Source organism: Neolamprologus multifasciatus, chromosome 23 (genome assembly GCF_963576455.1).
Source record: "Neolamprologus multifasciatus chromosome 23, fNeoMul1.2, whole genome shotgun sequence".
NCBI lineage: Eukaryota > Metazoa > Chordata > Actinopteri > Cichliformes > Cichlidae > Neolamprologus > Neolamprologus multifasciatus.
The window spans coordinates 24,625,104-24,642,870 of record NC_140460.1 but is presented as its reverse complement, the minus strand read 5'-3'; the positions used below and the strand labels follow the sequence as shown (position 1 = coordinate 24,642,870).

The 17,767-nt window shown below is 41.4% G+C and overlaps 1 protein-coding gene and 1 long non-coding RNA gene across 2 annotated transcripts in view; one reads left to right on the top strand and one right to left on the bottom strand.

Moving 5' to 3' along the window:
- The window catches only part of LOC146491657 (aryl hydrocarbon receptor-like), a 57,327-nt gene that overhangs the window by 24,610 nt on the left and 14,950 nt on the right, over nucleotides 1-17,767 (top strand). Inside the window, exons 4-8 of the mRNA XM_085152597.1 lie at nucleotides 2,349-2,438; nucleotides 5,489-5,612; nucleotides 11,373-11,509; nucleotides 14,209-14,414; nucleotides 14,508-14,617. Coding sequence (XP_085008723.1) covers nucleotides 2,349-2,438; nucleotides 5,489-5,612; nucleotides 11,373-11,509; nucleotides 14,209-14,414; nucleotides 14,508-14,617 — 667 coding nt within the window. The remainder of the gene's footprint in view (nucleotides 1-2,348; nucleotides 2,439-5,488; nucleotides 5,613-11,372; nucleotides 11,510-14,208; nucleotides 14,415-14,507; nucleotides 14,618-17,767) is intronic.
- Nucleotides 8,154-9,169, bottom strand: LOC146491658 (uncharacterized). Its single transcript, XR_014872550.1, has 2 exons — nucleotides 8,929-9,169; nucleotides 8,154-8,384 (listed from the first exon to the last, which is right to left on the bottom strand). It is a non-coding gene; the product is annotated as an uncharacterized LOC146491658 (long non-coding RNA).

The window sequence follows — 17,767 nt, the reverse complement described above, 5'->3', positions numbered from 1 at the left end:
TGAGCTTTTTTAGCTCCTCCCCTTTAAGCAAGTTTTCTTCTGATTGGCTGTCCCTCACAAACAGGCCCTTTTGAACAGCAGATGCATGGGACTTCTGTACCTGAGATGACGATATTAGGGATATCATATTAGGGACATGATCAAAAGTGGGTCAACGACCTTCTTGACTCCCACCAGGCCTCAGATACCTGATTAAAGAAGTCCAGTCACTTTTCTTTCCAAGCTCCTTAGATCACCATGACCTGGATGACTGAGAACCTCCATAGCCAGTAGGGAAATCTGCTCCCTATGACATCATAAAGAACCAAGATTAGAAAAACTAGGGGAGACTGAGGGTTTAGAGCATTCTGAATCCCGAGTTTTTGTCTTAGGGGGATTATTTGTGCATATACTGACCTCATCATTTGAATTCTGAGCAGCTCTGGAACATGTGATACATGACAGAAAATAAGTAAAAACTGTAGATCCATATGATAAAAGTGAATAGTTAAAACTACACTTACTGGTTTCCCACACTTAAGCTGGACTCAGGTTTGTAATCCAATTATGTTTGGCAGCTGCTGTACTATTATTATTATTATTATTATTATTTATTACTCGTGGGAAATATCTTTGCTCTTAGTTTGAAAGGGGAATTTTTACACATTCCTTGTACAAATTGCAGCCGTCCCTCTTTATCTGTCGCTAATATACCTGCAGCTGATCGTTGTGAGTCTAAACTGTAGACCAGTGCATTTATTTTAAACCTGTAGTTAGCAATACACTCACAGTTTGTATAATACAATGTAATGTATCCTACAAATGTAGAATACATTATTTAAAAGGATTAGGGCACTCGGTATTTGTAAAAATGTAAAGGGGGCAGTATAATTAAAAGGACAGTCTTTAAAGCAAAAATAATGATCAACTGTGAGCTGATTACAGGGAAGCAGAACTGACAGTTGGGTGGATGAAGGTTTTATTAGAAGAAATCAGAGTTTGGGTTGCTGGCAGCCCCCCCCCCCCCCCCCCCCTCAAGTGAGACCCCCCACTCCCCGCTTGCCTCCACAGTGTGAATTATTCAGCAGCTGAGAGACCCTGTCTCGTTCCGGGCCTGATGCTAATGCATTTTTGACATCTTGCAATGGATTTTCAAAGAGGTTTCAAAAGCAAACATTGAGTTTTGGCCCAGCAGCAGTGATCCGAGTCTTAGAAACCCATCCGGGGACTCGTGCGGAAAGCGGGGACGTCTGCTGCATGCGTGTCCGTTCATATAAAGACTTTGTGTCTGCGGAGGTCGCAAGCATCTTGGTCCTCATCGGAGAGGTGCGGGCGGATGCTGGCAGCATGCCGCTGTGACTCTCGACAGTGTCGGGACACCGTGTCATCACCTCCTCACGGTGCCCTGGGGCTCTGAGGAGGGAGAGGAGGAGCAATGATGGAGGTGTTAGTCATTCAGTAGTGACCTCCTTCTCCTCCAACCTCCTCCTCCGCCACATGACTTCTTTTTGAACTGACATCCTCTCCTCTCCAGCCTCTCTCTAGGCCCCGGGGAGAAGTCTCATCCCTGCTTGTTTCCTCTCTGCTCGCTCTTGTTTTGCAGCCTTTACTCTTCTTGGTCCTCTATGAACTAATCAGAGCTGGAGTTTGAGATTCAGAAGTCTTAATTTGCTCTGTCTTTTACCTCCAGCTAAATGACATTGTAAATGTAATTTATGAAATTTCTAGAAAGCAGCTTTTCTGCTGAGATTATTCCATATAATTACAGAACAAAAGGGAGGTCGTTCTTAGTCTCAGAGTGCAAAATGAAGCACTTTTGTAAAAGCTATTGGAGTGTCTCAGTTCCACACACGGTGTCCTTGGGCGATGGTGGGTTAGGCCATGAGCGAAATGAGTGTGGGACTCTCAGTTAATCTTTTTTACACTAAGGGTAGCACATGTGAAGGCGAAAGATTTAAATAAGCTGCAGCGTCTGTACCTAAAACTGCATTTCTTCTAGTGGCCACTAGAGGCTGCCTCCAAAAGTGACTCTGTCGCATTTAAAATGTCCAACTTTGAACTCTGTGGATAGACTGCACTACATGGTAGCTGTATGGAGTCGGGGGTGGTGGGGTTGTTGTTTGTAACTCATTCATATATTTAGTTATACTGTTGAACACTGTTGGCTGAGATCATGTTGGAATATCAGATGCTGGATGAAAGTTGTTTTGTACAATATTTTTCAGTGGCTTCATAAGAATGTCAGCATCTTGAGTATGTTAAACTTATCCAAAACTTACCTCGCTGACCCATTCCTGTTTTATCAGGTCACATCACAAACGTGATCACCATCAGTGAGATGATACAATCGTCAGGTTTTCTCTCCACAGGCCCTTAACGGCTTCGTTCTGGTGGTCACGGCTGAGGGGATCATCTTCTTCTGCTCTCACACCATCCAGGATTACCTCGGCTTCCATCAGGTAACGAATTCCTACAACTGATGATTAAACCGAGGTCAGACTTTGGATTACATGATGTTGTTATGGTTACAGCAAGAAGACAGAGTGTTGTATCTCCTTGTTTCTAGGTAATGGTATCAGTCAACAAATCTGTTAACTCTTAAGAACGTGATGGCAAAGTACAAAAAAGTAAACCTCAAGAGGTTTGTATGTCTTTATTTTGCTTTTATGTGGACGCTGGGTTTTTCAGCATTGTATACAAAGATACTACAGAACCTTATAAAACACATCCTCAAATTCAAAAAACTGAATTTTATTTATCAAAGCACAGATTTGAAGAATGAACCATTTGGAGCTTCGACTCAGATAAAGGTACAGAGCAAAGCAGAATCCCAGCAAGAAGTAGGACAGGCCCTGGAGTGAAGATGCTGAAGTTTGGTGGAAATTTGGAAATTTTCTGAGTGACCCTTGTTGTCCACTCGTTTGGTCATTCCTGCTCTTTTTGCCTTTGGTTATTTTCTTGAGATGAAGTAGATTGCGAGAGCAGCAAGAGGATTGAAGGAAGCGCACATATGGAACGGGAGGTTTAATCCAATTGGCTTCACCACGAGGCGACACTGCGTCCAGTCTAATCTCATTCTGGACAACGCGATTATCAAATTATCCAAAGTCTTTCTATCTGCGTCTAAATCTGGCCTGCAGGTTTAGATATTCACACAGTGTATGTGAGCATACTGTAAATAAACACTCATGGATCGGGGTGTGAACGTGACCTTTCACCCCTCACTTCCCCATCCACCTGAGGCCCGTCACTTTGCGTTTACCAAACAAGCTCAAATCCGGGGTGAAGCTGCCGTTCCTGCTCACGTGCAGTGTTTGGAAACAAGCCAACGTAGGGCGACACCCAGGAGACCCCAATCACACGATTAAACAACACAGCTGAGGGACATGAGGAAGATTTGTTTTCCTACATAACATGCACAACACAATGTGACAGGACAACCATTGGGCTTAATAAAACCAGCAACACAAGTTATGAAGGAGTGCAGACAATTGAGGTTTAATTAGCAGAGAGAATGAAATATCTCGCTCCAGGGCCTGCCAAAGTTAACCCCCATGTGCTCAGGAGCAGTCTTAGGTTCAGGTTACTTTATTTGTACTTATAAGTAGATTTGGTTCACAGTCGGTGAGTCATCAACAGATAAGCATGATACAACAAATGGAGAAGGAAATCCATACCCCATCCTGTGAGATATAAAACCACAAAGCTACAGGACTGTACTCCCACGTCCTGAAGGAAGAAACCGAAGCTCACTTCACAGAGGGTGTTAGACAAGTTTCTGCTCTTATAAAATAAAAGCAAAATAAAAAGAGGATCCTCTGACTTATCAGATAGAATCAGTCCTGAGGTTTTTATCATGTGTTTGTGGAGTTTTGTTTTGTAAGTTGTTTTTTTTTTTTTTTGTTTTTTGTTCTGGTGTTGTTAATATTCTTTGTGCCTGATCTCCTCACTGTTTGTTTCTACTTCCTGGTCTAACATGCTATTGCTATTTCTTGTTTTTTAGCTATTTACCTGTTCAAGAAGTATGGGTGGTCTCAGTATTGTGATGGGTGTACTACAAAGTAACGTTAATGGGTTAATGTTCCTAGTTTCTGTTAATAATGCTTTATTTCCTTCTTTTTATCAGTTTAATCCCTGGTACTGGTTCCCTGTTTTGTCTCTAGTTTAAATCACTTTAGGTTGATTAGCTCTTGTTTAGTTTTGTCAAATTGTATATTCGATCTTATCTGGATGTATAGTTATTTGCTGTTTTATTTTGGTAGTCTCTCGTCTCATGTGCCCTGTATTGATTTTAACTTCCTTTGTTTCATTCCCGACCGGTTTTCCCCGGGCTTCGTTCCCCTGTGTGTTTATTGTCCGAGTCTCCACTTGTCCTTTGTTGTTGTCCTTCCTGGTTTCAGCCCTGCAGAGGTTTTGGTCTTTTTTTGTTGTTCCTGTGAACAATCAGCATTAAAGCTGAATTTTGAGTTTACTTTTTGTCCGCTGAGTCCATCTCTTACCTCCCATGCAGCCATACCCTGACACATGATGCGTGAAAGGCCGGAAGCAGAAAGTCTGGCTTAACAGAGAAAGTCGATAAACACCACCATGATACTCGTTATCTCCGACTGACAGGCTAACGCAAGGAAATACAATAACAGTCATCTTCATATCCTCTCAGGTTATTCCAGAAAGATCAGTTCCTCCCATCTGACTCCTTCTGAATTATCACTTGCTTTGTTTTTTGTAACTTCACTCATTTTTAATGATGCTATGCAGAATTTTATCCTCATACTCTAAATATTTTTGCACGCAGGCATGTTATTCCTCGTGACTTCCAAAGACAAAATTTAGTTTCTGTAACTAACTATCATGGGAAGTGTCATAATTACACTCTAGCTGGGAAATCTTTGGGTCAAAGTAATTATATTTTGAATGTGAATGTAGTTCATTGCTGTAAACTAGAGAAACAACGTTGGTTTTTCTCTGGTGTTATTATTTCTTTTAGCTGCTTTCTCACATATTTGTCTACAGGATAAATAATAAGAGTGAAGGTAACATCCATTCATCAGCTGCAGTACTGGCTGTATGATATGAACTCCTTCTCTTGGTTTGATGTTTGAAACGCATTTCATGTCACACTTCGACCTGTCAACATTCCTCTCTGTGACCCCGCACTGACCCCTCCCACAGTGGGAGGAGGGTGGAGTGTTGTTTCACTGGGGTCCAAAGCCAGGTTGTGGCGGGTCTGGACAACAGATATTGGAGTCGCAGCAGGTCTCTGGCTGAGATTCAGCTCTTTGAAGCAAAGTCGCAGTGACACTTGATTTCTCTTGGCTCCACTTCAAGGCAAACGGAATCAAGCGCACCCCTCAGGGTACCTCCTGATAGTGCCTGCTCCACCAAAACATCCACCTTTACTCATGGGGTCTTTGGTCTGCATTACTGTATAAAATAAAAAAGTTAATTAGGCTTAAAATTTGACTTGTGTTCCACCTGACCTTTAAATTCTTCTTCTCTGTCCTTTTAGACTGATGTGATGCACCAGAGTGTGTTTGAGCTGATCCACACTGATGACCAGCAGGAATTCAAGAGGAACCTGCACTGGGCCCTCAACCCCCCTGTGAGCCTCGAACCCCCAACAGATCCTCCAGGTCTGCTTCACGGAGACAGTCTGGTTCACTAAACTAGAGTAGAGAGGGTAAAATAAAACCGAAGTCTAGGCCAGAGTAATGAGAGTGTTCTTGTTAGCAAGGCAGTAAACCTGATCCGGAAGGACTTCTCTGAGCAGCCGTCACAAGATAAGAGATAAGAGAAACTTTATTTATTAAGTTTTGAAATTCTTGTGTGACCCAAATTATAACAGCATGGATTAAATAAACAACAACTTTATTTATATAGCACACTTAAAGACCAAGGGTACACCAAAGTGCTTCACAATAGTACAGCAGATTAAAACATGAATAATAAAAGACCATTAATAATGTCCCGAATATGCTAGCAGGTCAATAGCATTAATTACGCAAGAATAAAAGTTAAATAAGGTATAAATATCGAATCATAATCAATAGAAACACATGGATATTAAGTGAAGGGATAAATACAATGGTAACTAAGTAAAATGAAGATAGTATTGGAGTGAGGTATAGGATGCATGCATTAACTAACCGGAAAAGCAAGGTTAAATAAGTGAGTTTTTAGTCATGATTTAAATGTTTGGATGGAGTCGGATGTGCAAATAGCAATGGGAAGGTTGTTCCACAAATTAGATGCAACCAAGGAAAATGCATGGTCACCTATGGTCTTACGGCGAGATTTAGGCTGTACGAAGAGTAATTGGGCTGATGATCAACCAGTTCAACCAGATAGCTAGGCGCAGTATTGTTTAGGTAAGTAGCAATATTTTAAATTCAATATGGTATTTGATAGGGAGCCAGTGCAAATCAGCAAGGACAGGGGTGATAGAGGCAAACCTTCTGGTTCCAGTCAAAAGGCGTGCCGCAGCATTTTAGACAAGCTGCAATCTATGGAGAAGGGCAGATTGGAGACCGAAGTAGAGGGAATTACAGTAGTCCAATCTAGAGGTCACAAAGGCATGAATAACCTTTTAAGATCCTTGTGCGGTATATAATGCTTAGCCTTAGAAATAAGACACAGTTGGTAAAAGCTAGATTTTACTACAGAGGACAGTTGTTTATCAAATTTGAAAGGGCTATCCATCAGAACACCTAGATTGCTAACAGTGTCAGAGAAGAAAGTGGCAAGGGATCCAGCTAGTTGGCCCCGGGGGGGATATGACTGTCAAACACCACAATCTCCGTTTTCTTTACGTTTAAGATAAGGGAGTTGCCCAAAAGCCATTCTTTGACTTCTCTCATGCACTCTAGGAAGCAATGCAGTGACAGTGCGACACCATCAGTTAGCTGGAAGTAAATTTGTATATCATCAGCATAACAATGAAATGAGATGTTGTATTTTTCAAAGATAGAGCCTAGAGGTAGCATATACAGTGAGAACAATATGGGGCCCAACACAGAGCCTTGAGGCACACCACAGCAGGAAGATGCAACAGAAGAAGAACAGGTACCCAGAGTGACAGAGAAGGACCTGTTTGAAAGGTACGATTTAAACCAGTTAAGGGCGTTACCTCTAATGCCCACTGTATGTTCTAGCCTCGTTGGTAGAATATTATGGTCCACCATGTCAAAGGCTGAGGACAAGTCCAATAAGACTAAGACCGCGGAACGTCCTGAGTCGGCAATTAGGAAAAGATCATTAAGGACTCTCGGCAGAGCTGTTTCAGTGCTATGACGTGGTTGAAAGACAGACTGAAATGTATCACTGATGTTATTTGCGTCCAGATAGGCCTTCAGTTGAGATAGAACTATCTTCTTTGAGATTTTGGACAGAGACGAGAGAAAACAATGATGAATTCATTAAAGATAGAATACTAGGCCCAATTGCATTAAAACCATCCTTGCTAATGTGAGATGGGTGGATATCGTGTACAGAATTGGTATTTTTCAGTTGTTCAACTATAGACCCTGTGCACGAGAAAACTCTAACTTCCTGTTTTAAGACCGGATTTAGGGTTGTATATTTCCGGTAGCTTTACTTTGCAGTCAATCGCTACTGCGAAGATGTACTCCAAAATCATGTCCAAAACACGAAAACAGAAAGATCGCGTTAAGTTACAAAGAGCAGAAGGTGGGAACACTCACCATTACTGTGTCATAAAACAATCAAATTATCAATTTTGACGCTTAAAGAGTTTAGATCGATCGGTTGTTTACATCACTCAACACAAGCAGAACTGCATTACAAAATGCAAAAGAAGACACATCGTTTGCATTAAGAAGCACATCTCTCTATAGTGACAGTTCTTATGATTTAAAAAGGCAAATGTTCAGCATTCAAACTACAGGTGAACAATAGTCAAAGCCAGATGTTTCCCCCGTTATGTCGATATCAGCTGGTCAAGTACACACCTACACAGCATGTCAACAAACCGTGAAAAAAAGCCACAAAAAAATAAATGAATGATTGCTGGTAAGGGTTTCTATACGTTAGTATTTACGAAGGTTATGTTGTGACTTACCTTCAAAATTACAGTGGTCCCTCGCAGGTTCACTTTTCGCGGCCTCGCTTTTTTACAGATTTTTTTAGAGCTTTGTTTTTTTTTGGGGGGGGGGGGGTTCTACACATTAAATTGTGTTCTGCGTCCTGATTGGCTGCAGACCATTGTCGATCTCCTCCGTGATGTCTCTCCTGTACAGTACAGAATCGCTGCATCGATTGCTAGCAGTGTGACTCTGAAGTGCTGTACTGTATGTTTTTTCCCCAACAAACAACAATGTAGACAAGACATCTTACACCGTCAAAGGCACCTGCGGTAGCACCCAAAAGGCAGAGGAAGATAACCATCGCTCAAAAAATTGGACTTCTGATTCATTGATTCATTAATGATTCATTAATGTTGAATTCTCTCACAGCTGCTCTATTCCCATGCTCTGGACCTGAAAACAGGGTTTGATCTTTGGTTTCATTCTATAATACTGGACTTATTTTTCTACAAAGGTTTGAACTTTGAGAATGTTTAAACAAGAAAGAAAAGTGTGAAACTGTTCATGCCTGTATGAGAAAAGTGTATAAAGTGTGTAGTGAGGGGTTTTACAGCCTTAAAATATCTATAATAATTGTAAAAAATAAAGCTGGCTACTTCGCGGATTTCATCTATTGCGGGTTATTTTTAGAACATAACACCCGCGATAAACAAGGGACCGCTGTATACAAATACTGAGAAATATAGAACTTGAATCCTTTCTCTCTGTTGCTCTGAGGCACGGGGGAACAATATTGACAAGTGGATAAAAATCATCTACAGATATATTCCGTAAATGCCCAAGACATCTCGAGAAATGTAAATCGCAGCTTAATTCATCCATTTGGTTGACTTGTTTTGGAAAAAACGTCCGTAAACAAGGAGCGAGTATCACACCGGAAACGAAGCGCCCTACAGGAGTTTCCCCACCGGAAGTAGCATACGCTAAGGTGCACAGAGTCTATTTGCTTAAGGGTAGGGAGTGATGGCTCAAACTGATTAAAAGTTGATAAACATCCTGGGATGGAAACAGGGCTTACCACTGAAGAGTGTGGAGACTTAAGAGATGAAATTTTATCTGTGAAATAATTTAAGAATTGTGCGCAGAGAGCCGGGGAGGACACCCTCGGTATTTCAGGACATGGACTGACCACTGAGTTAAAGATTTTAAATAGCGTTCGAGGGTTATGTCCATTAGTCACAATAATGTCTGACAAGAAGGCTGCTTTAGCCATTTTAGCAGCATATTGAAATTTCAGACGGCTCGTACGTAGAATGTCAAAAGATACCGGGAGCTTTTCTTTTTTCCACCTCCTCTCAGCTCGGCAACACGCACGTGTAGAGTCGTTTAACCAAAGTTGAGAATGAGTTCTAGGACATTTAACTTTAATAGGTGCCACAGCGTCAAGGATAGAGGAGCATGTGGATAACAAAGAATTTGCAAAGACATCAGCCATAGGAGGTATGGAACAGTCAGTAACACAGGGTGCAGAATTAAGGAAGGCCACAGAAAAATTTGCCACAGTTTTAGGATTGATTGAAATAAAGCAGAATAGCTCAACACATAAAACACAATATGAAAAAAAAGGAAAGGTAAAGTGAAACCCCAAACATCAACAAATGTATCCTTTACTAGAGCCAGCATAGGATTTTAACACCAATACTGATATTTGGTAATTTTAAAATATAGGCCAATATATATATATAATATATATATTCCCTAATATTTGTCACATATAATTTTTAATTATTTTGTTTATTATTTACTAAGATAATACGTCTATATATGATGCATAAGATAGTTACAGGGTTTTTACCCATCGCTTCTTAATTTTTTAAATTTTTATTTATCAGCCGTTGTAAATGCTGATACTATCTGACATATCAGCTGACATATCAGCAAATAGCTAATATCGTCCGATGTATAAGTTGGGGTCTAATGTACACATCTTTCTTTTTTTCTCTCTGTCTAACAGAAGCCAACATTAGCCTAACTTAGAGACAGATTTACTAACAAGTTGTGCCAACCCAACCAGGGTTCTTTGTGTATGAATGCATTTGTAGGGAGGAGAATATTTAAATCAGACATGGAGACAGATTTACTGATGTTTATGACAGTTTACTAATAGTTTCATTTTTTGCACTTGCTAATGAAATTAACTGACTGCGCCTGTGTTTAGAAAACAGCGTAACTTTTGGTAATCACCCATAAAACTAACCACACCTATCAGCATTATTTGAGTATTGTGCTCACATGATATTTTTCTCAGTTTACTATATATGGCTCATAATATCAGGACTCTCACTTAACATTAAGTCGGATCAAATGAGGGATTTCTGATTGGGATATTTCAAATTAAAGACTCATAGAACAACTTCTCCCCTGTGGATAGTCCCTTTTTCTTAGTTTTGTTAATTAAAGTATAACAAAAGCTTGGCATTGAGCATAGCTCATAATCAGGCCAAGTTAGTGGCAACAGAAACACATGACACACTCCAAATGTGGCTTCTTCAGTAATATATCTATTGGCTTAACACTGGATTACAAATGGCTCCAATTACATTTGGTAATTGTGGTCCAATTAGAATTATAAATCTCCCAGCAAGCATAAATAACATATATATAGAAAGACTTTCGTGTAAATGTTATTACAGCTGTGGATGTACTGGCTAAGTGTGGTGTTGTTATGAAGCACTGAAAGGGCGAAGATGGTTTATTTCTGTAAAAACTGTAGAGCTGAAAGATCAAATCCAGTCGAGAGAGAGAGGAGATGTGCTGGTTTCTGCTGAACCAAGGTCACGGAGAGGCCAGAAGAGGTGACCTTTGACTAAACCCTCTCGAGAGTTGGTCTAAATGTTATAGTGCATGCACACGAAGGAAAACACACAGAAGACTGCACATCAGCCACTAAACCACAACTCACAGTTGATTTCACAGCACACATCCATGGAGGTACATCAGTCTTAGTTGAACAGTCACTCAGTGTAGATTGATGGACTTGAAATTGCTTGGAAACGACAGTGCACAGTGGTGGTGGGGTGATGATTTGGGCTTGTTTTACAGCTGCACAGTTAAGAGCTGTGCATAAACAAAAACCTGCAAACCTCAATGAACTCAAGTACTGAATGGAGACTGGGCCATAATGGATCCACTGAGAGACTGATAAAGTCATACAGAAAAGATTATTTGATTATGTCCTGATAAAAACCTTAGAACAGACAGAGGGTGTACGTTCTTGTTACAGTGACTGTATATGTATATATATATATACACCCACACGGTAAAAATATCATTTAAAAATATCGTTCTCAGATGGGAAATCGGTGTCGACCTCTTCCTGCCTGGTGAGCTACAATCCCGAACAGCTTCCCCCTGAAAACTCGTCCTTCCTGGAGCGAAGTTTCGTCTGCCGCTTCCGCTGTTTGTTGGACAATTCCTTCGGCTTCCTGGTGAGACGCTTTTTGCGTTATTCTTTAGATTTTAACAATTTAACAAGGAAACAGATCAAAGTTAACATCTTCGATTTATTTTCCCACATTCCAGTGTTAGATGTTTATATTGAATGTGAACAAAAGTCTGTTTCAGATAACTGGAAAACACTCACTTTCAGGCATTTTTTTCTATTCATGGATAAGTGTGACCTCATAGAGTGCTCCACCCTCCTGGTGCAAAAAGGATTTTTAAATAAACATGTTAAAAATGTGTTTTGAGGCCTGTTACTTAAGGGTGTACATAAAAACAGTTTTTGTGCTTTAATTGTTAATTTCGTCATGCGAATGATGCAGATTTGTCTTTGCAGAATTTTCCTTTTATTTTTTTCTATAACTGCAAGCAGACAGCCCACAGAGTCTTATTATGCAGTATTCTGCATCTTCACAAAAATAATTATGGACAGTTTTGGGGTTTTTTCTGCTGGTTCTTAAAAACAAGCTGTGAGGTTCACACCGAGCTGTGACTTTTGCGCACCGCTACACCCTACTGTACTGCCGGCGGTATGGCGTGCCACCTCGGCGATCACCATCGGCGATCAGAAGCTACCATTTACTCCCATAATCCTCCTTAGGTGAACCTTGGGGTCGTGGGGAAAAAATGCCCTTAATCCTCGCCACCACCCACAGTAGGTGAGAGCAGCTCTGGGGAAAACTTGCTCAGTCAGAGTGGACGCTTCAGACAGGCCACTGCCGCTCCCACCAAGAAAAGCATAATGTGGTTGAGGGGTGGAGATTTTTAGGGCTTTTAAGTTAAAAGTTACAAAAATAATATTTTAATAAATAAATAAAAAATATAGATTGGAGCGGAGGTGAGGGCAGCTGGTGAGGGCAGCTTCTTCTATTTGATTAAAAAATGTATTATTGTTCTACGAAACACCTGAAGGCTTGCACATGCAGGAGAGAGTTAAAGGTGTTGGTTGTCTTGCTCCAAGGTACTTCAGCAGGACTTGTGGTGGGTTTTGAACCAGCTTCTCTCAGTCCTCACACGTGCGTTTGCGTGAGCAGTAAGCCAGGTTTCTGCTGCGGTCTACCGGTTGCTATGGCTTTGTTTTCTGTAATCCCTCCTGCTATTCGGGGCTAGATTCCTGACATCACGGCCGCAGGCTCTGAAACCCACCAAGGTCAATTAACTAGAGCCAACAGAGGAGGAGGACAGGGAGGAGGGGTCTTCACATGAGATGCAGCAGGGTGAGAAAAGGACAGCAGACAGGAGAAAGTGTTTTTAGGTTTTTGTGAGGCTGTAAAAACCTCCCTGCGGGCTGCTGATCCAACCATTCTGCTCTGTTACAGCCTCCCTGAGGCTTCTGTGATATTTACTGAACTTCCATTATCAGAAACCTTTAGCTATGAAGGATGGAGGTGGATCCAGGTGACAACAAAACATGTTAACAACACGTTAAAGTTTACATCATCAACTTATTGCTGGGTGTTGCTTTAAAAAACCTCATCCTTTAGGGCCTGTTCCTAATATTTGTGATATTAGGGATTAGCTCTAAGGTGCCCCCACCCACCTGCTGTTCAAACCTTCTGTTTCCTAGGCATAACCAATGAGAAGACACTAAAGAGCTAAATCCTCTCCATATCTCACCAACAGATTTGACACTGACCACGGTTTGCTGCTCTGCAAGCTGCTTTGCAACCTTTTTTCACTCCAGCTCCACCCCTTTATGTTGTTTTTATCGTATCTGTTATTCTTTTAAGTAGAGAGTCTTTTCTGCTGCTCTTTCCATTTCTCAATTGCAAAGTTTCACTTTGCATTTATTGCGTGAATACAGTTGCATTGTGAACTGACAGATATTTGTCCCGAGGCTAACTGAGAAATGGGGGCAGGGTAGTATACGGATAGTGTGGAGATGCATAGGCCCATGGTTCCCAGTGAATCAGATTTACTAACATACTCATGGTTTTGAGAGAAAGTCAGCACATACATTTCATGAATTTCAACCATAATTTTGCGTGGGAACTAATTTTGGGAACATTCATTGCTCCTGGGTTTGATTGCTTCCCGTGTTTCCTCCCCAGCTCACAGAGCTCTCTAATCACCTGACACCCCTGTTTGTGGATACACGCCTGTCTTTCTTTTTCTTTGTCTCTTACCTATGTTATTCCTCATGTTTCTCAGTTTGTTTACCTTTCTGACATTGTGTTTCAGTGCCTTTTTAACCAGCCAATAAAGGATTATTTTGTGGTCTACCTCTGCAATAACCCCCATTACACATGGATGGGCCTTTAAATAACTTCAGATCAAAAGTCCTGGCTGAAGTTTAATATTACAGAACATGTCACTTCTGTTTTCTACTGGTTAGTTTAAGAGTCCTGCTGTCCTGCTGAAAGAATGACAAGAAAGAGTCTTATTTTCCCAACAAGACCTCTAAAAACTGTAACATTCACTTCAATACTGCTCAGAGTCATGTTACTGTGTTTACAGTGTTTCCTGAAGTGGTTTCTACTCTCTTTATCACCCAGCAGTGTAAATAAGACTGATGTTGCTTGACAGGGAGAGAGGAAGCAGCACTTATGTGTCTGCTGAGATGCTCGATCTGAGCAGGAACCACTCTGGGCTCTCTCATTTGTCTCACTGCCTTCACGGAGATGAAGTTAATGCCTCGGATTTAATGACTTAACACCGCGATTTTAACGCTGTCAAACCTTCTCAGGCACTGAACATGCAGGGTCGGCTGAAGTTCCTTCACGGCCAGAGCCAGCAGCAGTGCGATAGCGACCGAACCACGCCGCCCCAGCTGGCGCTCTTTGCCATCGCCACGCCCCTCCAGCCTCCAGCCATCCTGGAAATCAGGACGCGGAACATGATCTTCAGGACCAAACACAAGCTGGACTTCACGCCCATGGCGTGCGATGCAAAGTATATCATAGCACTGGCAAACATGATTATTTATTCTGATTATTTAATAATTTTGTTTACACTTGTTGTTTTGGGTTTTTTGTTTTTTTTTAGGGGTAAGATAGTTCTGGGATACACCGAGGCAGAGCTGAGAGTGCGAGGTTCAGGATACCAGTTCATCCACGCTGCTGATATGCTGTACTGCGCCGAAAATCACGTCCGTAGTAAGTCACAACTGTTCTACATTCTGTATGCTTCTCTGCAGCATTCAGCCTGAAAGGTTACTGGTGCAAACGACTGGAAGTACTGGAATTAAATATAGATAGAGGCCTGACTTAAAGTAAGCAAAAGACCACAACTACATTGAAAGGTGTAGGTCAAGACTGTAAAAATACACAAGTCTGACTGAACAATAATACACAGGGGAGAGCAGAGCTCTGCAGCAGCGAGGACGGGGCTGACGATCTGAAAGGAGGGAAAAGATCAGGAAGTAAAAACAAAATAAATGCAAAACAGGAAATAATTAAAAGAAGAGTATCAGTGAAACATGGAAAGAAAACAAAGACATTACAGTGAAGAGGCAGAAGGAGGCAAAAACTTGAACAAAAACTCAGTAAAAACTCAAGAATCCAAAACTCAACTCAGCACAAAAACTCCAGGAACGTAACACCAGCCTTCATGGCAACAAGAAAGTACAAAAACTAAACCGAAATTCAGAAACTATGTTAAAAGCTGAGTACACCCCATGGTTCAGCAGCTTGTAGAACCACCTTTAGCAGCAATAAGTTGAAGTAATTGTTTCTGTATGACTTTATCAGCTTCTCACAATTATGTGGAGGAATATTAGCCCACTCTTCTTTACAGTGTTACGTCAGTTCATTGAGGTTCATGTACAGCTCTTTTAAGGTCCCACCGCAGCATTTCAGTCAGGTTGAGGTCTGGACCATTTCATCACCTTCATTCTTTTCTTTTTCGGTCCTTCTGTTGTAGATTTGCTGCTGTGCTTGCATGACCCAGTTTGGTCCAAGCTTTAGCTGTCAGACAGATGTCCTCAGACTTAGACTGTAGAATACTTTGGTACACAGAGAAGTTCATGGTTGACTCAGTGACTGCAAGCTGTCCAGGTCCTGTGGCTGCAAGGCAAGCCCGAATCAACACCCCACTGCTCTGACAGATGGTATGAGGTGTTTGTACTGATAAGCTGAGTTTGGTTTTGTCTGTTATGCTCAAACATCTTCACTGGGCGGGTATAATCTGTCCAAAGGACATTGTTCCAGAAGTCTTGTGGTTTGTTCAGATGCAGCTTTGCAGACTTAAGCCGTGCTGCCGTGTTCTTTTTAGAAAGAAGAGGCTCTCCTGGGTAATAATGGAACCATCATGAACTTCAACATTTAACATGCTAACTGAGGCCTGTGGAGTCTGAGATGTAGCTCTTGGGTTTTTTAAAGTTCCTCTTAGCATTGCACGGTCTGACTGTGGAGTGAATTTACTGGGACATTCACTGCTCAGAGAATTGTCACTATGTTAACACACCTGAATGCTCCAGACCAGCACACATCCCCAACTTCTTCTATAGAGGTGCACATATGTGCAGATTTGATTAGCAGTACCTGGCTAGTACTTAATTGTTATGGAGGGACTAAGGGTGCACTTAGTGAGGAGGCAGCTGATCTTTGATCTGTTATGTGTTATCACACAGAAGATATATAATGTTTAATGAATGTATACAAGAACGTGATAGATTAGAGTTTCTTTCTGGTACAAACTGGGTCTTTGGAGGAGGCCTGAGTTCATTTCAAGATTAATTTTAAGATTAAGAAGTTCTGACCTTCCACAAAAGGAAGGTCAGAACTTCTTTTGTGGGCACTCAGGTCTTTTGTATGCAGGAAAATCCATAGTTTTGTTTTTGTTTTTACAGATGTTGTAGGTCGGGTTGAGATTTGTCCTATGGCGAAATAGTTGCCCATATGTGACTCAGAGGATGAGTGTTCTTGTGATTATTTTCCAACCTATAAATAACCTTTTAAATTGCTGTGGGTCAAGTTTGATGCACATCACATGTGGCCATTTCTGAGGAATCCGTTGTAGGCACACAGGAAACATATAGGACAGAAAATGTCCCATTAGATTCAGTGCATAATCTCCTCTATGATCTATAATCTGAGTCAGTTTACTGACCTCACGTGTGGCTCATCATTACATGTCAAACACATGTAGCTCACAAACAGGCGCTCATGGATGAGGAGCCAGAGTCAAGTGTCCTACTTACCTCGTGTACCGAATGACCCGGTTATGTGTAACCATGGCGCCGAGCAACGCCCGCACCACCGCCACCAGGCACATCTCACACACGTACATACATGCTGTGTGCATTTACTCATGCATACAGAATGGGAGATGTATGCATAGAAACACAGAGATTCAGCATGCTCTGATGAACACAGATGGGAGGCGAGGTTCACATAAATCACTTCTATATCATAGACCCCGTGTAATAAAACCAGAACACAAAAATTCACTCATAATGACATAATGATTGCAAAATAAATAAAGATCACTTTTAGATTGTAGTGGTTGTGTTAGAAAAAATCTGAAATTACATATTTTTCTGGCTTGTCCATGTCAGCATCATCCACCTCGCTGTGTGCTTTGGGGTCCTCAGAGGGAGGCTATGGACACACAGATAGTAAAAGAGCATTCCTTCAACATAGAAACTACATCATGATGCAAAAGGACAAGATTGTACACACACAATGAAAATATCTGCGCAACTGCTGCTGTGGCATTTGCAACTGCTGCCTTCTCCAACCTGTCCCAGATGTCAGTAGCTGCCTCACCACCTAGCCTGCCTTTAAAACGTGGGTCCATCATCGTGGCCTCCTTCAGAAATTTTTGAAGGTTTTCATCCTTTAAGTAAAACAAGATATAACATATGAGCTGATAAAAAGCTGAAAAAAGGTACCCCTATTTTTCATGCGCATTGACATTGTCTGCAAATACCTGATATCTTTTCTGCAGACTACCCCAGACTTTCTCTTTTATTGAAGAGGTGAAAACACTGTCTTCATCACATCGTCTGAAATGTTGTTCCAGCTTGGCCAGGATGAGGATGATTTGGCTGCATGTGGGTGACTTGTCACTTGAGACACACATGGTTGACGTGTACAGGACTTGCATGCACTTAATAAACTCCTCTGCCTTGATTAAATCAGTGTGCGTGAACCTTTCTAGCCTGTTGAAATATTCACAATGTTAAAGGTAACTGACGTAATTTAGCTCTTGCAAGTGATGCTCATGTCATTCACTTACTTGTCCTTCTCCATAGGCTTCCTCAGCCGTTGATCCAGAGCAGCTGCCTGGATTGCATCAAATTG